The sequence below is a fragment of the Falco naumanni genome, chromosome 4, assembly GCF_017639655.2.
Source record: "Falco naumanni isolate bFalNau1 chromosome 4, bFalNau1.pat, whole genome shotgun sequence".
Classification (NCBI taxonomy): Eukaryota; Metazoa; Chordata; class Aves; order Falconiformes; family Falconidae; genus Falco; species Falco naumanni.
In genome coordinates this window covers 67,673,471-67,692,199 of record NC_054057.1, presented here as the reverse complement: position 1 = coordinate 67,692,199, position 18,729 = coordinate 67,673,471, and the positions used below count along the sequence as shown (strand labels likewise).

The following is an 18,729-nucleotide window of genomic DNA, read 5'->3' as shown; positions in this document are numbered from 1 at the left end:
GGCAGACGAGGGCCATCAGCCTCAGCGACGCGCAGTGACGTGGCCCCTTGGTCTCACCTACGGGGCTGCGCTTTGCCAAGGGGCAGCGACTTCAGTTGTGGGGCAGTAGCGGAGCCCGGTGGCCTCAGCTGTGGGGTGGAGGCTCCAGCGGCCTTTGCCATGGGGCAGTGCCAGCAGCGGGACCCCGTGCCCCCCGCCGGCACTGCTGCCCTGACCCCCCTGCTCCCTGCGTTCCCACAGGGAAGATGTGGGTCGCGGAGGGGCCGGCCCCAGCCCGGTGGAGCCTGCGGGATGGTGGCCATGCTGGACACTTCCTGGCCACGGCCGACCACTTCCGCGCTGCGGGACAGCTGGTGGACGTGGCCGTGGGCCCGGAGGGCGACGTGGCCCATGCCGTGGTCCTGGCCTCCATCAGCTCCTTCTTCCTCCGCTTCCTGGAGGGCAGGACCAGGGAGCTGCGCCAGGGCCCCCTGCCCCGTGTCCCCCTGCCCGCCGGGGCCACGCTGTGGGGATGGCGGGCCGTGCTGGCCTTTGCCTACGGGGGGACTGTGCCCCATGGCCGGGAGAAGGAGGTGGAGGAGGCCGCCCAGGCCCTGGGGGCTCCCCGAGTGGTGGCCGCCTGCGCCCCACGGCTGGAGCGTGACCCCCAGGACAGGGGTCCCGAGCCACTGGAGGAGCAGTGGGAGACACTAAGAGCCATGGAGCACCTGCACGCCAGCGGCTTGGGCTGTGACCTCCAGCTCCGGGCAGGGGACGAGGTCATCCCAGGTGAGCCGGGGGTGGGGGTCTCCCGGGAAGGGCTGAGGAGGGGGACAGGGCGCGCTGGGACAGTCGGGTCCCCTGGCGGTGCTGCCGGGGGCTGAGGTCCAGGTGGGGCTGAGGAGCTCGAGGTGCTCATGGGGCTGGTCCCCTCGGGAGAGCGGGGGCCTTGGTGGCAGGGGCGTGGGCAAGGGCACCCCGGGGGACTGCACAGTGCAAAGGGGACCCCGCTGCCCCCCACCGATCTTCCTCCTTTCCCCTAGTTCAGCGCCTGGCCCTGAGCTGCTCCTGTGACTTCTTCCGCGGCCTCTTCACTTGCCCCATGCGGGAGGCCACCCACGACCCCGCCGCCCCGCTGGCCACCGGGCTGTCCCCGGCCGAGCTGCGCCTCCTCCTCTCCTTCGCCTACACAGGGGCAGTGGCGGGGCCGTGGCCCGTGGTCCTGGAGGCGGCCGAGACCTCCCTGCGCTACCAGGCCTGGGGGCTCCTCACCCTCTGCCTGGATGTTTTCACCCGTGGGCTGACCCCTGAAACTGGCCTGGACGTGCTGGCCTTCGCTGTGGCTTACGGTCTGTCCCAGGTGGGCCGCGTAGCAGAGGACTACATCTTGGCCACCTTCCCCAGCGTGGTGGCCACACCAGCCTTCCTGGATCTTCCTGCACAACTTCTCATCCGCCTCCTCCGCTCTGACGGCCTCAATGTCCTCCACGAACTGGAGGCTTTGGAAGCAGCATCGCGGTGGCTTATGGCCAACGGAGGTGGCCAAGAGGATCTAGCCAAGGAGGTCCTGTCATCTGTGCGCTTCGCCCTCATGTCCGGCCGGGAGCTGAAGAAGGTCCCCTCTGTGACCGCAGGGGTAGCTGACCCCAAGGTCCTCCGCGAGCTCATGGTAGCAAGTTTGGCCCCCATGGCCCAGCTGCCGTGCCGGGTGCGTTCCTTGCAAGAGGTGCTGGTGGTCTGTGGTGGAGACATGCTGACGACCAACCTGGCTGCCCGAAAGCCCAGCAGACACCTCTGGTTTGCCCACCGCTACCTCAGTGCTGTGGGGCTGGTGAAGCAGGTGGAGTGGCGGGCACTGGGACACTTTCCTGATGGCCCACGCTTCCGCCATGCCGTAGCTGTGGTGGGCAATGCCCTCTACGTTCTGGGTGGAAAGCACTACTACGGGGTCCGTGACACCTTGGCCAGCGTCTACAGGTGAGGGTTGCAGAGGACCTGGAGGTTCCATGCGGCACCAGGACACTGTGGGGTCAGAGGTGCTGGTGGAGCTGGAGCTGCTCCTTGGACCCGAGGCATTGCAGTTGTGACCCCAGGGCATTCTGGGGTTGGGTGGGTGGTGGATGGGGAGGTGTCCCCCTTCTCTGCGATGTTGTGGGCCTTTGGAGGGTAGGGTGGGGGGCTTCCATCTGGAGATGCCCCAGGGCACCATGGGTTTGGTATTGCCCAGAAGGGGCTATTCCCATGCAAAGGGACCATGTGGCTCCAAGGCATGGTGGCACTGGCTGGTTGTAGGTGGGTTGCTGCCCTCAGTGGTGCCAACGCCACCTCATGGCGTTGTAGGTAACAGGTGGCCTCTTGCCCCTTTGCCTCTCCAACCCAGGTATCAGCCCATGGACGGCTCCTGGGAGCGCCTGGCCAGCATGACCTGTGGGAGGTGCTACTTTGCCGCTGGGGCACTTGGGGGTTTCATCTACGCCTTGGGGGGCAGCTCGGGGGAGCTCTACTGCACAGACACGGTGGAGCGCTATGACCTGGCCAACGACACCTGGAGGTGAGACCACTCCACACAGACACCTGCTTCCCTCTGCCCTAGGAGCCCCCTGCATTGGTCAGTGGTGCCCACTGAGTGGTCTTTGGGTCACTGAGCCGCCCATGGACAATGGGCCTGCAGTGGCCTTTGGGAGATGCCTACTGGGTGGTGAGCAACCCTGTCCCTTGGGGGTCATTGGGTGCTGGCCAGTGTTGCTTGTTGGGTGGTGAATGAGTTTTTGGCCAAACGTGTTCCCTACTTGAGGGTCTGATGGCCATCTGCCAATGAGATGAATCACGTAAACACCTTCCAGCTGCATTCATTGGGTGCCCTGTTGGGTGTTGGCCAATGTTGTCTATTGAAGGAGTCCACTGGGGGTTCACCAATGGTGTTTTTTGGGGTCTACAAAGTGTTGAAGAGTGATGCCCCTTGGGCATCCGTTACGCGTGAGCTGGTGCTGCCCACTGAGGTTCATTAGGTGTTGGCCAGCACTGCCTGCTGAGCGGTCATGGAGCCACGGCTCCCTGGGGAACTCCTGGGCAGGCAGTGGCCACGGGGCAGCCCTGCCCAACCTGCCCTTCACTCCCTCCCTCTCTCCTTGCCCAGGAGGTGCCAGCCCCTGCCAATGGCTCTGTGTGGGCACGCGGCATGTGCCCTGGATGGTGCCCTCTACGTGTCGGGGGGCTGTGACGAGGCGTGCCAGTGCCAGGCATCCTTGCTGCGCTACATCCCCGGTGCACCCGCTACTCTCCTGGCCCCCATGAATGGCCAGCGAGCTGGTCACGTTATGGAGGAGGCGGGTGGGCAGCTCTACGTGGCTGGGGGGCTGTGCCAGCAGGACGGGCAGACTGGCTACAGCGACCAGCTGGCCTTTGAGGTCTACAGCCCCAAGCTGAACATCTGGGTCCTCCTCAGCCCCCTGCCTCATGCTCATGTAGTGGGGGGTGCAGCTGTGCTAGGGGGGGAACTGCTCGTACTGGGAGGGTACAGTCATGAGACCTACCAGGACACCCACCTGATCCACGCCTACCAGCCAGGCACTCGGCGCTGGATCACCCGGGGCACCTTACCCCATGCTTATACTGACCTCAAAGCCTGTGTCCTCACTGTACCCCCTGCCTTGCGTGGCCCTAGCTGCCTTGAGGACCCTTTGACATCACCTGAAACCCCCAATAATACTTAGGGGGGCTTAAAAGCTCCGCACCCCATACTGGGATCCCCAGGTAGCATCCATGGGCACCTCTATCAGACAAAATCACCCCCAGATCCCTCTCCCAGAATGGGTTCCTCCTGTGGTTTCAGGCAGCGCGCCCACCCCAAGGGTAAATGCCCTAGACTGTAGGGACCCTGTGGGACACAAAGACCCCCACACACTGCACCTATGCCTCCAGGAATACTTATCCACCTGCCATGAGCCCTTACTGGGAGCTGGGGATCCCCCAGTTTCTCTCCACACACACTTTGGCTGAATAAAAGTGGCTCCTGATCTGCCCATCTGGGTGATGTTGTTTCTGGTGGGGAAACAAGACGTCCAGGTGCTTCTTGCAAGGAGCACGAGGAGAGCAGGAGACCAACGGGCTGAGTGTCCTGGGTAGGGGGTGGTGGGAACCAGGAGATGGGTGGGGGATGCTGGGGCTCACGTGTCTCAGGACTGAGAGGCATCTTGGGTGCACAGAGGGTCCTAGAGGTGCCAGGGTTTGGAGAGGTAGATGGCAGGGGAGGTAAGGGGCACCGGGGGGTCCTGGGGGCTTTGGGGGTCCTGGGTGGTTCTGGGAGGGCTGGTCTTCCTCGAGTTGTTTGGAGAGGTGGGAGAATCCGAGAGAGGATTTGCAGGGTGAGGCGGAGGTAATGGGGCTTCTGGGAGATGCTGGGTGGTACCTTTGGGGAGGGAATCGGGCTCCCGGGATGCGTAGGGGAGAACTGGGCACCCCGGGATGTGTAGGGGAGAATCGGGCTCACGGGATGCGTAGGGGAGAACTGGGCACCCCGGGATGCATAGGGGAGAATCGGGCACCCCGGGGTGTGTAGGGGAGAATCGGGCTCCCGGGATGTGTAGGGGAGAATCGAGCACCCCGGGATGTGTAGGGGAGAATCGGGCACCCCGGGATGCATAGGGGAGAGCTGCAGCTTCTCATGGTTCCGCCAAATAGTATTCCAGATGTGGTCTGAGGGGTGCTGAGCAGAGGCGGGTGGTCATCCCCCTTGGTCCACTGGCTATGCCCCTGCTGGCCCAGCTCAGGCGCCTGCTGGTCCCTGTGGCCAGGGCGCATGGCAGCACCACGGTGCCCTGCCTGCGTGTCCCCTGCAAACTGCCGTGCCGTGTCACCTGCCACCTGGGCACCTGCGCTCCCTTGGGCTCCTTACATAGCTGGGGGGGGGCTTAGCCTTGCCCGGCTCCTGTCAGCCACTGTGGCAGGAGTTGGGGGCTCCTGGGGGCTCTCTTGGCTCCCCCTGAGGGTCTCTCACACCTGCCAAAATGTGTGGGTGACTTCTCCACAGGTGGCCACAAAGTCTGGCCAGCCCCTGGGCACTGTCCTGGTGTGATCCCTTACAAATCCGTCACCTCTGAAGCCTCCGTCCCTCCTCCTCCATTTCCAGCCATCCCACCATGGGTTGTACAGGGGCACTGGCACCCCTGGTTCCCGAGCTCATTAGGTGACAGCTGGGCATGCAGCTGTTGGGACAGTTGGGATGCTTTGCCCATTTAATTCAATCCCACAGGGAAGGATGGCGCATCTGGGGCAAAAGCCAAGAAGCCGGCGTGAAGTGGACTTTTCCTCGCTGGCTTCACTCTTCCAAGCTCTGAAGACAAATCTGCCACTCCCCGTACCCCTCCAGGACTGCGGGAGGTCCAAGGCAGTGAAAGGAGCAGCCACTTGAACTTGCAGCAAAGAGAACATTTATTCTGTGGCTGACAGCTGAAAGCGTAGCGCGTCTACCTGCATCCCCCAAACCCGAGTGCTGGACGCAAGGCACGCGGGCAGCTCCACTTGCCCAAGCCGGGCAGTGGCAGCATCACTGATGGCAGACCATCACCGACCCAGTGAGGACACTGTGTCCCCCTGCCCGAGTGCCCGAGGGATAATTTCAGATCTAGAAACCTCAGGGAACGGGAGCACACTACTAGGAGGAGCTGGCTGGCTTCCCCTGAGCAAGCGGATCTTTTGTAAAACAAGGGGGGTGAAGCAGAGCCATGCCTCCCCCCCCCTTTCTCCGCGCACGCAGAAGCATTCACAAGGTGTTGCCGGCGTATTTCACCCTGACCTCACCGATGGCCTCAACACCCCTGTCCAGGCTGTAAGCAGAAGAGGTCCGTGGGGGGGCCAGGTCTGCAGCCACCAGCTTCCTGGAGAAAGACGTGAAGGAAGCGCTCGGGGGGCTGTGGTGGACCCACAGCTCCTTTGTGGTGCAGAAGGAGGAACGTGCAGGAGGACCGTGCTGCATCCCCAGGTCTTTAATGGTGCAGTAGGTGACCTCAGGGCACAGCTCTACTTCCTTGATGGTACAGAACGTGGGGCGCCGGAGGGGGCTTTTGAAGCTGCTGAGATGCATTGCAGGGCTCCCGGTCACCCCCCTCCACCTCAGCAGTGGCTCCCGCACCTCTTGGGTCTGCAGGGGCTTGTGCCAGGGGGTCCGGCTTGCCAGACACATCCACGCCAGCCAGCCTGCTAGAGCCAGCACGGTCAGCACCAGCAGAGCCAAGGACACCAGGTAGAGCACCCAGTGCAGTAGACAGCAGTTCCTCAGCACCCACTGCCCCCACTGCGGACCCTCCCCACCTGCCCGCGAGCGCAGCATGGGGACGTCCAGCGCTGGGGTGGAGCACGGGCAGTGTGGCAGAGGCACAGGTGGAGGGGAAGGTGCAGGTGGAGGGGAAGGTGCAGGCTGGGTGAAGCGTGTGGTGTCCAGGGGACCTGGCGGTGTTGGGGCAGGAGTGGAAAGCATGGTGGTGGAGACCGTTGGCGTTGTCAGCATTAGAGGAGGAGACGAAGATCTGACAGTGGAAGAGGCCTCTAGCCCGGCAGCAGAAGGCACTGCTGTGGAGGCGGTGGAAAACGTGCTGGTGGCCACCATGCGAGGGGCATGGGTGCTGGCAGCGCTGGCGGTGAGGGCGGTTTGGGGATGGCTGCTGGCGCGGGGAGGTCTGGTGCTCATGGTGGTTGGCAGTGAGGTGGCAGAGACGAGGGTGGTGGGTCTGTGTGGGGTGCTGGCGGGAGTGCTGGGGGTCGGTGTGGGTGTGACGGTGGGACTGGTTGGCGCAGGAGTGGTGGTGCTGGGAGCGCTGGTGCTTGAAGTCGCAAGAGAAGTGCTTGAGGTGAGGGTGGAGCTACAAGGGGTGCTGGAGGGGGGTCTTGTGGCAGTGAGGGGAGGCCAGGTAACAGCACGGGGCATGGTGGTGGGCTCTTTGGGGGTGGATGGGTGTGTGTGGGAGGTGATCATGATATTTTTCTCCATCATTTCTTCCCCATAGCCATATTCTTCCTCTTCCTCCTCATCCTCATCCCCCACATTGCCACAGTTGGGTTTGAAGTGGATGACGGGCTTCTGCTGATGCTCGGCAGGGCTGTGGCACAGCACCTTCTCAGGGGCAACCTCCACCTTTGTCTCCTCCAGGCTCCGCTTTGGCTGGTAGACACTGCCTTCGTTGGACCTGATCCAGGCCCGCAGGTAGCGCAGGTTGCACTCGCAGTGCCAGGGGTTCTCGGTCAGGAAGACGTACATGAAGAAGTGGCTCTCCGGGAAGAAGCCAGCGGGCAGGGTCTGCAGGCGGTTCCCCGAGAGCCAGAGGGTCTCCAGACGTTTCAGACCCCACAGCAGCTCCTTGGGGAGCTCCTCCAGGAGGTTGTCTGAGAGGTCCAGTTCCTTGAGAGCCTCCAGCCCTCCAAAGACCTCCTTGGGCAGCGTCCGCAGCTGGTTCCCTCGCAGGTCCAGGTCCTGCAGCAGCGGCACGGCACGGAAAGCCTCTGGGGCCAGTGCCACCAGGCTGTTGTGGGCCACGGCCAGGTGGGTGAGCCCAGGCAGAGCCTGCAGGGCGGGCAGGTCCTTCAGCTCGTTGTAGGAGAGGATCAGCTCCTTCAGGGATGTCAGCTGCGACCCCGTATGCAGAGCCACCAGCTTGTTGTCGGACAGGTCGAGGTCCTGCAGCTGGGTGAAGCTCAGGAAGGTGTCGGTGGAGAGGGATGTCAGGTGGTTGGCACTGAGCAGCAGGATGCCCATGTCCTCAGGCAGGTCTGAGGGCACCGCGCTGAGAGCCAGCCCTGTGCAGTTCAGCTCCAGCAGATCTTTGACCTTGTTCATCTCCGAGGGGCAGGGCAGCCCGTCCGTGGTGCCCAGGGCCAGGAGGATGAGCAGGAGCAGGGCAGGGACCTGCATGGCCTGGAGGGGACAGCTGAGACGCTTGGGCACAGCAGGCACTCACCTACACATCGCCTTTCTGCTCACGCAAGCACCGCGTGCAACAGAGCTGGCACCCCCCGACAGACCCCCCGGGAGCCCTCTGAGCCCCACGACAGAGCTGGCATCCCCCGACAGACCCCCTGGGAGCCCTCTGAGCCCCACAACAGAGCTGGAACCCCCCCGACAGACCCCCTGGGAGCCCTCTGAGCCCCACGACAGAGCTGGCATCCCCCGACAGACCCCCTGGGAGCCCTCTGAGCCCCACGACAGAGCTGGCATCCCCCGACAGACCCCCCGGGAGCCCTCTGAGCCCCACGACAGAGCTGGCACCCCCCGACAGACCCCCTGGGAGCCCTCTGAGCCCCACAGCTCCCCTCTGGGAGGGTGTGTGTGAGCGATGAGTCCCGCACCCATGGGCAGCACCTACCCTGCCACCTCGTCCTGAGAGCGCAGCGGGCTCAGCGAGGCGGCACCATTGCTTTGCTCACCTCCTCCTCCTCCCTGGGAGGGAGAACCCGGTTCATACACCTCCTCGTGGCGGTGTGCCCTCCGCCAGGGTGGCATTGCTACCCTCACCGCTGCGACAGCTCCGTGGTGCTCACACCCAGCCCAGCCTGGCCAGGCCGTGTGATTCCCGACCGCGCTCCTCCCTAACGCCAGCTGAGCCCTTTGCACCACTTGGGCTCCTGAGATAGGAGCGTGAATCACGGGGAAAGAGCTTCCCCGCTGTGTGCCCAGCCCCCGACAGACACTGCTCCCCTGGGACTCACCCCTGGACATGCCACCATGCGCTGTGCCGCTTCGCCTCCCTCCTGGCTGAGGAGCGGGCGCTGCGCTGGCTGCAGAGCCAGTGCCAGGGCTGCCCAGCCCCGCTATCGGCACAGGCACAGCTGCCTGTGGGGAAGGAGCTGCGGCTTCCTGAGCAGCCAAAACCATCTTCTGTCCTTCAGCACAGCCCTCGCCTTCCCAGCACCCCCACTCTGCTCTCCAGCTCCTTGGAAAAGTCTTGTCCAGAGACTGGCTCCCTAATTGCTTCTGCACAGTAATTGAGGGAGGGTCGCAGCCAGGAGGAGCCCTTGCAAGCCCCCCGCCCCACACCTTACAGCCCAGGAGAAGGGTCCCTGGCACAACACTTTGCCCCTTCCCCTGCTGCAGGGCAGCTCCTCGGTGCTCAGGGCCACCACGGTCCTTGAGGTGCCCGAGGTGGGACCGCAGCCTGGCTGGTGTGGTGGCCCCAAACAGCTCCTGCACGTCCCCGCGGCTGGCTGCCCCCATCCCTGCCTTCTCACTGCCCCCATCCCTGCTTTCCCATTGCCCCCAGTCCTGCCTTCCCACTGCCCCCATCCCTGCCTTCCCACTGCCCCCATCCCTGCCTTCCCACTGCCCCCATCCCTGCCTCCCCACTGCCCCCAGTCCTGCCTTCCCACTGCCCCCATCCCTGCCTTCCCACTGCCCCCATCCCTGCCTTCCCACTGCCCCCATCCCTGCCTTCCCACTGCCCCCATCCCTGCCTTCCCATTGCCCCCAGTCCTGCCTTCCTACTGTCCCCAGTACTGCCTTCCCACTGCCCCCATCCCTGCCTTCCCACTGCCCCCAGTACTGCCTTCCCACTGACCCCAGTCCTGCCTTCCCACTGACCCCATCCCTGCCTTCTCACTGCCCCCATCCCTGCTTTCCCATTGCCCCCAGTCCTGCCTTCCCACTGCTCCCATCCCTGCCTTCCCACTGCCCCCATCCCTGCCTCCCCACTGCCCCCAGTCCTGCCTTCCCACTGCCCCCATCCCTGCCTCCCCACTGCCCCCAGTCCTGCCTTCCCACTGCCCCCATCCCTGCCTTCCCACTGCCCCCATCCCTGCCTTCCCACTGCCTCCAGTCCTGCCTTCCCACTGCCCCCATCCCTGCCTTCCCATTGCCCCCAGTCCTGCCTTCCTACTGTCCCCAGTACTGCCTTCCCACTGCCCCCATCCCTGCCTTCCCACTGCCTCCAGTCCTGCCTTCCCACTGCCCCCAGTCCTGCCTCCCTACCCCCTGTCCCAGCACGTCAGCAGAGCCACCCGGCAACAGGTCCCCTTGTTCTCTGCTTTATTTTTGCTCGACCAGGGGCTTTCGGAGCGACGTGACAAAGCGGAGCAGGTGCCACCTCCCAGGTTCCCTACGAGAGGAGGTGAGGCCATCACCCCCACACAGTGAAATCTGCCTGTAGAATGGAGCGGGGGGATGCAAAGCCCATCACCTGCCACCCCGCCTCTGCCAGCCGAGCATCGAGGCAACACGCGCCCTGCAAACGTCACCACGCTGAAACCCAGCGGCAGCGCCAGAAACGTGGGTGAGCAGCACCTGTAAGGAGCCAGATCCCTTCTCTCACCGCACTACGCAGCCTGGACACCCAGAGCATGGCCACTGGGCTGTGGCTGGTGTCCCCAAGTGACATTGCACCGGGCTGGAGGTGCCCACGGTGCCACCGACCCAGGAGGGCTCCGGGCATCCTGCGGCAGGAAGATTGAGGCTCTCCCAGCCGAGCAGGGGCTCTTATCAGCCAACTGCAGCTGGCCGAGGGGAGGGGAGATACAGCAGATCCTGCGCTGCCAGCAGGATGGAAGCACCGCAGGAACGTCAGGAGGGAGCTCCCGAAGTCAAGTGTCAGAGGAGGTCACATACCTGAGAGCAGCCTCAGGGCGTGGGGGGTGGTCGTCAAGAGGAGTGCGAGGAGAAGCTCCAGCGTGTGATCCCGCAGAGGAGAAGGTGCTGGAGCCCCCGCGGTGCTCCAGCCCAGCCAGTTTCCCTGGGCTTCGATCTGCTGGAACCAGCGGGAAAAGCTGGGCGAGCCCCGTCCGGCCACCAGCTGCCGAGGAGATCACGGCAGCAAAGAGCAGCCTGGAGATGTTCCAACCCATCCAAGACCTTTCCAGAAGTCAGCTGGCAGCTGAGGGCTGGCGCCTGGAAAGCCCCTGCACGCTGTGACCGTCCCGTCATCCTTTCTGCTTCTTCAGCATCTCTGAGCCCTGCGATTTCCACATTCAGCAGGGAATCCTGCCTCGCCTCTTGCTGTTTTTTTTCCTGGTATCCAGGATGGAGAGGGAAGAGAGTGAGACCTTGGCCGATGAGGTGGAGGAGTTGAATGGAAGAGGTGAGCTCTCAGAAGGGAAGAGGAGGGGGAACTGTCCTCTGTCAAGGAGAGAAATGCATCCTGCTTTGTGCAAGAGCTACGTAGGGTCAGAGCACCTGGGGCTTGTCCCAGCCCTTGTCACAGGGTTGAGATTTGGTGGCTGCAACACTCCCAGCTGAATTCCTCATGCTTCTCTGTAGAGCCACCACCAAAGACTCCTGAGCTGCCATCCTTGGCTCCCTCCATCACCCACAGAAAGAAACGGGAACGTGGGGCCATGGGTCTTGCTCTTGGGGTGATGCCTGCTGCCGTCCACACGCGTCTGTGCCCAGACGTGCCTGTTTTGCTCTTGCAGCACTGGAGACACCCCTGCCCAGGTCCGGGGGTCTGCACAGCAGATGTGCACCACCCACCCAGGTGCATCCCTCCTCCAGGAGGCTGAGGTCTCCTTGGCCAGGGAGTGCATGGAAGCTCCTGGATCGGGAGCAGGGGCAGGACAGGGGCTGGGGGCGAGGCTGGGGCAGTCCCACATGAGGGGGTTCTCCACCCCATGCTGGACATCTCTAGGCAGGGGAAGGGAACTCGCCCTGTCCTTCCTCTTGCTGGGATGGATGCAGCCCCGACGCACCCCGGGGGCTGCCTGTCCTGAGCAGCTTCTCCTCCTCTGTCCCCAGCCGACGTGACGCTGGACCCAGCCACTGCCAACCCCTTCCTCATCCTGGCCGGTGACCAGCGAGGCGTAGGCCGGGGGGACGAGTGGACCTCTCTGCCCGACAGCCCCGAGCGGTTTGACACGGAGCCGTGCGTGCTGGGTGCCCAGGGCTTCACGGGGGGGATGCACCGCTGGGCGGTGGAGGTGGCTCAGGCAGGGGACTGGTGGGCTGTGGGGGTGGCCCAGGAGTCTGTCAGGAGGAAGGGGGTCCTCAGTTTTACCCCCCAGGAGGGGATCTGGGCCGTGGGGCAGTGGTTTGGACAATACCATGCTTTCACTGACCCTGACTGGACCCCCCTGCACCTTGCTTGCCTCCCCAGGGCCATCCAGGTCTGCCTGGATGTCACAGCCAGGCGGGTGGCGTTTGCTGATGCTGACACCAAAGCCCAGGTCTTTGCTTTCTGCCTGGCTCCGTGTCCCGGGGAGAGGCTGCTCCCGTGGCTCTGGGTGGGGATGGACTCATGGCTCAGGCTGTGCCCTTGACGTGGAGGGGTGGGGGGACGGCTGGAAAGGCGACTTGGGTCTTGGTGCTGGGAACTGGGAGGGTCCTGCATCCTGCTGGCTTCTCCTCACATGGTTCCTCTGGCCACCAACTGGGAGGACGGGCAGAGCTTGGTGATGGAGCCCACCAAAGAGCCTCCTTCATCCCCCCCACCCCACAGCTGGGAGTGCAGAGGCAGCGGGGAGCACAGAGGTTCAGTGCATGCAGGAGCTTGATGCCAGGTGGCCCCAGGGCAGAGAAGTGGCATCAAGTGCCAGGGCACTGAAGAGCTGCTCTGGACAAGGTCATGAAAAATACAGCAGGGTCAGACTCCTTAAAAGCTGCTGGAATAGTGTCCCTGGCTTTTTTTCTATTAAGCTTAATGATTAGGTTAAAAAAAAAGAACCCCAAACATAGCTGGGTGCTGGAGCTCATGATAACGCTTATCTTCTCCATACATCCAAAGCCTCTCCTTGCCTTACTGCGAGCTCCCACCAGCACGTGCGTTGCAGCGGAGCACTAGTGAGAGCTGCAGGGACTGCCGAGGGGGGCGAGCAAGAAGCTGCGCAGTGCCTGAAGTCCGCAGGGAAGGCAATTCCCACAGATCCGCCGTTCCTCGACCTCCCCCACCCCAAGGTCTCCTTCCCTCACATAGAGACCAGACGAGAACAGTTTGGGTGGAAGGGACCCACAAAGATCATCTAGGCCAGTTGCCTGACCGATTCGGGGCTGACCAAGTTAAAGCACGTTATTAAGGGCAATGTCCAAGTACCTCTCAAACACTGACGGGCTTGGGGCATCGACTACCTCTCGAGGAAGCCCGTTCCCGTGTTTGAACACCCTCTCGGTAAAGAAATGTTTCCTGCTGTCAGGTCTGCACCTCCCCTGGTGCAGCTTTGAGCCATTCCCACGCGTCCTGTCCCTGGATCCCAGGGAGAAGAGCTCGGCACCTCCCGCTCTGCATCCCCTCCTCGGCAAGCTGCAGGGAGCAGTGAGGTTGCCCCTCAGTCACCTTTTCTCCCAATGGGACAAACCCGGAGGACGTGCCTTCCAGCTTAGATCCGCTCCGGAGAACCGGCATTTCGGGGAAATGATGTTCAAAGGACACGCTGGGCCTGGGAAGGGTGGGGGGACCCCATGCCAGGGACCCTGCTTTGTCCTCTCCTGCTAACTGCTGCATTCGGGAGAAGAAAAGGTGTGTGTAGCTGAAGGGGAACGTTGCCTGGGTCCGGCCTTGGTTTCTTCCACGTTGCTGGTTGGACTCTCTTAGTGCCAACTCACTTATCACCTTTGTGGTGGCAACAGCGCTGGTCTCCCTGGTCTACTCCAGTAGCTGGGAGGAGTTGCCGCACTGGGTCAGGCACAGATACCCTGCCCTGGCACTAGGGGATGGGCTCACCAATGTCACCAGCATTGTACGGGGACAGGTGACACCCTGGTGCACCTGAGCATCACACGTCCATGGGACCAGCAACCCAGTGACACAACCCAGGAGACCACCCAAGGAGCCAGTCCCAAGAGCAGGGGCACCTCATGCTCCTGGCTGGGTGAGGTCTCCAAACGGCTGCCCGCATCTCGGTGCCAGCAGCTCCACAGCGCCTGCAGCCTCAGCCGATGCTGCGCCCGTGCAGGATGAGCCGAGCTCACCCATCAGGGCTGCGGCTCAGCACCTCCACGAGCACACCGGAAGGCGAGAGCCCACAGCACCAAGGCAGCTGGGCGCGTGTCTGGGGAGAGCCGGAATCCAGCCCTGCGCAGCACCGCAGCCAAACCCACCGGGTCACCGTGGGCTTCAAGGAGAAGGGGTGGCTTCACCCTGGAGCAAGCTGGGACTTCACAGGCGCTTCTCCATAACCCCCCTTCCCAGAGGTTGTATTAAACGTTGTAGGAAGAGGTTGTTTGTAGCGTTGTTTTTCTTCACCATTCTTCGAAACCTCCCCCCGCCCCGCTCCAGCCCCAACCTCCTTTCCACAGTCAGCTTTTTCAGCAGAAGGAGATGGAGCCAACGCGCTCAAAGCCCCCCTCTTCTGCCAGCGAGGTCTGGTGGAACACCCTTTATTTTCACATGCATTTCACCAGCATTTGAACTTCGGTTATTTATTGGTTGTTTAGATAGCTTTGGTTATTCCTGTTTTTCGCTTCTGCCATGCAATGCCACAAATCCTGGCAGTCCTACAAACCAGCAAGTCTCAAACCATCGATTCTTACAGCCTCTTCCTAAACTTCAGCAAATTCCAGGTGTTAGTTCTTTGGCTGCAGAAGAAGAAAACCTCTCAATTTTCTTCCTCAGGGCCTCATCACAACCAGAGAAACAAATAATAGCCGAACACTGATGAATCCTTGGGTACACTGATTTGTTAAAAAGCAGTGATTATAATTCCACTCAAAAAATTATTTGGAGATTTAAATCTTACCGGCGCATCCCAGAAAGGTGACTGTGCACGTGTGGTTTCTCGAGCCGACGCAGGACTCGCATCAGGCCAGGCACAGGGACTGCCACGCGGAGGCTGCCCAGGCCTGGGGGGCTACGGAGCATCCCCCGTGCCAGGGGTGCCGGGTAGGGCTGTGTCCTCCTCACCCAGCCGCCCCGCTGCCACCGCTGTGCCCCTCAGTCCCCTCGTGGCTCCTTTAAATGAAGGACAACCCCAGAAACGGCCGTTCCTTGCCCAGAGCCCTGCTCCAAGCCTCTTCCACAGTGGTGGGGCGGGGGAAGCCCACGGATCTCAGCTCCCAGTTCCTGCTCTCCGCAGGCAGGAGCTTGCCAGCCTTTGAGGCTCATGGCGGAGGGGTTGTAGGTGGGGGCGGCAGGTTTGTAAGCGGGTGGGAGCCCCCAAGGACTAGCCAGGTGGGGATACAGGAGGGCAGGGTGGCCACAGCAGCCTCCAGAGGGACACAGCTCCTCAGGTCACACGCAGTTGGAGCCGGGACCCCTTCCCCACCCAGAAGCAGGGGTGGATTTGCTCCCCCCCCAAACGTATGAAAAATCACAGCCTCGCTGTCCACACTGAAAACATCACCCACCCCCCCCAGCATGGTCCAGACTAACACCCAGATGGCCCCGTGCAGCCCCACACCCACCCTCTGGAGATGCCAAGAGGACTCCCCTGGCTCACCCCAGGGAGGTTTCTGCATGCAGACAAGAGAAATGATGAAAAGCCTCAGGGTTTGTCCAGCTTCAGCTCAAACAGGAAACCTCATGTCAGCTCTGCCAGGGGGGGGTCAGGAAGGCCACCCCCGGGCACACAGGGCTGGCGATCAGGGAGCCAGCCCGGACCCTTCCCTCCCCAGTAACCACACAACAGCCCAATGTTTGTCTCACTTTTATTTACATAATTGCACAGCCCATTTCCCCGTGACACTGGAACGTGCTGAACATCTCCTCCGGGAAGGAGGAGAAGACTCAAAGAGTCGCTATTGGGTTTTGCAGGGGCACATGCAACAACTCCAATTATTGGCAACTACGATAAAGACAACGAAGCTGAGGGTGAAGCCACGGCCGCGCAGCAGCACAGGGCCGGGCCCCCGCTGGCCCCAGCCAGGGACTTCTGGCTTTCACAGTTGCATATTTGGATCAGGAGTGGGTTTGAAACACTGGCTCCATTAGGTCCTTGCTAGGGGAACGCGCATCCTTCATTACCTGCCAGAACTAGACGCGTTGCAAGACCAAGCTCCTTGCTGGGAAGTTGCAAGACCAAGTTTCCAAGGCTGGGAAGGTCAAACTAAACCCCCAAATTTTTCTTCGCTGGGAATGTCCTGGTGCCGTGGGGTTTGCTGGGGAGGGGCTGAAGGAAGGGGCACCCAGGACAAGGCACAGAGCAGCGGTGCAGCGCTCACTGCCACGGGAAGGGGTGTGCAGGGGCAGGCAGTGCCTGCACAAGCCGACTTGATGCAGGATGCTGCGCAGGGACCATTAAGTGCAGCTGGGCTGCACTGTGAGCCCCCAGGGGCCAAGTCATCCCTGCATGACACGGAAAAGGGAAGGTGCCCGGGGGTACGTGGCAGAAGGGGAGAGGCAGGGGGGCTGGCAGAGAGAAGGGAGCAGAGATGCGCAGGCTGGCAGTGGCAGAAGACGCTCACCCTGGGATCAAATGAGACCTTCGCACTCACACCCGAGACCAGCTCGGACCAACCCACGGGGGCCCACAGCTGGGCAGAGAGAGGCTGCTGCAAGATGTGCTGGGGCATCACCGAGTTGCACCAGAACCCTGGGATGGGAGATGGAGGAGAAGAGCAGACACACAGCAGACCCCAGGGCCGGAGCAACCCAGGGAGAGGCAGGACACCGGTCCCCACTGCTCACGCCACCAACATCTTCCAGCCTAGGGAGCCAGGGAACACTTGGGAAAAAGCATCCTGCTTTACAGCTAGAGAGAAGGAAGAATGGCATAAGGTGCTTTCAAATCAAGAAATCAAAGGTCTTGACCTAGCAGGGCACTGGCCCGATCCACTTGGGTTCGGTGAAGGAGCAGAGGGACACGGTGTGTGACTGCCACCACCCACTGCGAGGACACAGGCACCTTGGAGCTGCTGCCTCCCTCCCTGCCCTCAGCACTGCGGGAGGAGAGCCAAGGCTGACACCAGGCACACAGCTCCGGACCGCTCAGCAGGGCCGTGTCCGTACAACCCACCCCACTCGCAGGGCTCGGGAAAGCGCAGCACCAAGCACAGGCATCGTCTGGCAGGTCAGGGATGCCAAGTAGAGCCGAAGACTAAAGCCAAACTCAGGGAGACCCTTGGTAGATCGGACGCTCCAAGACAGAAGGGTTCATTAGCTGGATGTGCTGGAAACACAGGAGGATGAAGGAAGAGGAGGGATGCCAGCCCCGCGGAGAAGGGACCCAGAGCCTGTTTTCTGAGAATCAGCAAATTAGAGTGTTTCACTAAAGGACACATAAGAGGCAGGCAGCGCTTTCAGGGATGAACCAAATCACAGCAGCTCCTCCAGCCGCCGCCAAGGAATGTGCAAATAAAGCGCACAGGGACAGCCGAGACCACCTGCATCCTGCCGAGGGGCTGCGGAGCACGGCCCGTCCCGTAACGTACGTGTGTAAGTGATACTACAAGAGGTCCAGCCTCAAGATGGTGAAAGGACATCAGCAAGCAGCCTCCCACGCTCACCTTTTGGGGTCAGGAAAACTCCTTTCTGAATCTTTTAAAAGCAAAAGGCAATGGTGGGTTTAGCTAGTATGAGCCGTTGCTTCCCCCCCTCAGATCCTCCATCTACCTTTGCCAGACATATCGAGAGCTGAGTGCATCCGAGTCCTGGGGATGAGCCAGGATCTGCAAGGAAAGCATTTTGTGAGATCATGTCTGCGCAGGAAAAAATTTTCTCATTTTGAAACTTATTTTGAAATTCTCAAAATTACAGTACTTTACAAAATGTCTCCATTCAGCGTTATGTCATTTTACTCCTTCTGGCATTATAATAATTATTAAAAACACACAACTTTCTAGAAAGGACAGAAACACCACGAAAGAGACCAAATAGTAACGGGAAAGGCTGCCGCAGTATTATCAAAACCAATTTAGTGCAAAGGAGAAGGGGATTTTCAAGAACGGTCACTGAAAAGTGTTCTTTATATGCTCATTTGGAGAAAAGGCATAGATTTAACCTCTGAATGAGATCAGGCTGCCAGCTTCTATACTGAAGCTTAGAACATCAACTCAAAAGGACTGAAACACAATATGCATGGCCATTAAAAAATAATATTATATATAGAGATATATATATAGAGAGAGGGGGGAGATATTTTCCACGTATGGTATTTATAGGAAAGTGTCCCTGCAGACAGGCATATTCTGCCATCTGGCTCTTTTGGGCCGCTTCACATGACAGACGCTGATTATCCGTCCGTTTGCCAAGTATAAAGTACGTGCTGACCGCAAAGCCCCTTCGGGTGGGATGACGGTTTCCTGGTGCCTCCACAGTCGCCGCGTTTCCTGCGCATGAGGGGCCACCCGACCCTCTTCGCTCCTGCCAGCCCCCCAGGGCTGCCCTGGTGGCACGGTGGCACCGGCAGCCAGGTGGCACGGTGGCCGAGGGACGGCTCAGACGGTGGTTTCATCCGCGGTCTTCTTCAGGAGCTTGGCGGAGAGGAGGGAGTGGGGCACGGGGTGCGGGCTCCGCGAGGCTGGGATCATCAAGCGGACTTTCTGGTTGGTCCTTCGCCACTCCGAGTACAGCTGGCAGTGGTAGCGGAACGAAACCTGGGGGCGATAACACAGGACAAGGTTATCCCAGCCCCATCGCAAGCGCCGGAGCCGCAGAGGGATGGGGGGAGACAGCATCACCCATTCGTCCTCTGCATGCTCTCTGCATATCCCCTGCCGACCCACCAGCACCACCCAGCAACAGGTTGGTGGTCCCCGTCCCAAGCCTTCGCGGGGGAAGCAATAACTCCTGGTGGCAGCGGGCTGAGCGCGGCACAGCCAGCGGGGCGCTCTGGGCAGCACCGGGACGGTTTGCTCGGGGGGGTTGGGTAGCAGCCTGGGGGGGAACCACAGCTCGCTGCTTCACCCTAGGC

The 18,729-nt window shown here is 61.5% G+C and overlaps 4 protein-coding genes across 11 annotated transcripts in view; 2 read left to right on the top strand and 2 right to left on the bottom strand.

Annotated features, from left to right (window-relative positions):
* The first annotated feature begins 245 nt into the window (after positions 1-245).
* On the top strand, positions 246-3,974 carry KLHL33 (kelch like family member 33). Its single transcript, XM_040589157.1, has 4 exons — positions 246-768; positions 1,023-1,956; positions 2,360-2,530; positions 3,116-3,974. Exons 1-4 carry the CDS (start codon positions 246-248, stop codon positions 3,690-3,692), a joined length of 2,205 nt encoding a protein of 734 aa, XP_040445091.1. The 3' UTR covers positions 3,693-3,974.
* A 1,417-nt stretch (positions 3,975-5,391) lies between these two features.
* On the bottom strand, positions 5,392-10,655 carry GP1BA (glycoprotein Ib platelet subunit alpha). 4 transcript variants are annotated; one of them, XM_040589153.1, is made up of 2 exons: positions 10,565-10,655; positions 5,392-7,885 (listed from the first exon to the last, which is right to left on the bottom strand). In XM_040589153.1, the coding sequence occupies exon 2, from the start codon at positions 7,880-7,882 to the stop codon at positions 5,741-5,743; it is 2,142 nt and encodes a 713-aa protein (XP_040445087.1). In that variant the 5' UTR covers positions 7,883-7,885; positions 10,565-10,655; the 3' UTR covers positions 5,392-5,740. The 4 variants fall into 4 exon arrangements, with proteins under 4 accessions (XP_040445087.1, XP_040445088.1, XP_040445090.1 ...); XM_040589154.1 differs by having other exon boundaries at positions 5,392-7,943; positions 10,565-10,651; XM_040589156.1 differs by lacking the exon at positions 10,565-10,655 and adding an exon at positions 8,677-9,222 and having other exon boundaries at positions 5,392-7,943.
* Positions 9,899-14,098, top strand: LOC121086043 (thaicobrin-like). Of its 2 annotated transcripts, XM_040589212.1 has the most exons (3): positions 9,903-11,033; positions 11,687-11,813; positions 12,672-14,098. In XM_040589212.1, exons 1-3 carry the CDS (start codon positions 10,976-10,978, stop codon positions 12,958-12,960), a joined length of 474 nt encoding a protein of 157 aa, XP_040445146.1. In that variant the 5' UTR covers positions 9,903-10,975; the 3' UTR covers positions 12,961-14,098. The 2 variants fall into 2 exon arrangements, with proteins under 2 accessions (XP_040445145.1, XP_040445146.1); XM_040589211.1 differs by having other exon boundaries at positions 9,899-11,033; positions 11,687-14,098.
* A 1,414-nt stretch (positions 14,099-15,512) lies between these two features.
* MARCHF2 (membrane associated ring-CH-type finger 2) overlaps positions 15,513-18,729 on the bottom strand; it is a 37,992-nt gene continuing 34,775 nt past the window's right edge. For all 4 annotated transcript variants that reach the window (XM_040589203.1, XM_040589205.1, XM_040589204.1 and 1 more), the window contains exon 5: positions 15,513-18,412. In XM_040589203.1, the coding sequence (XP_040445137.1) occupies positions 18,254-18,412 (159 nt within the window). In that variant the 3' untranslated portion in view covers positions 15,513-18,253. The remainder of the gene's footprint in view (positions 18,413-18,729) is intronic.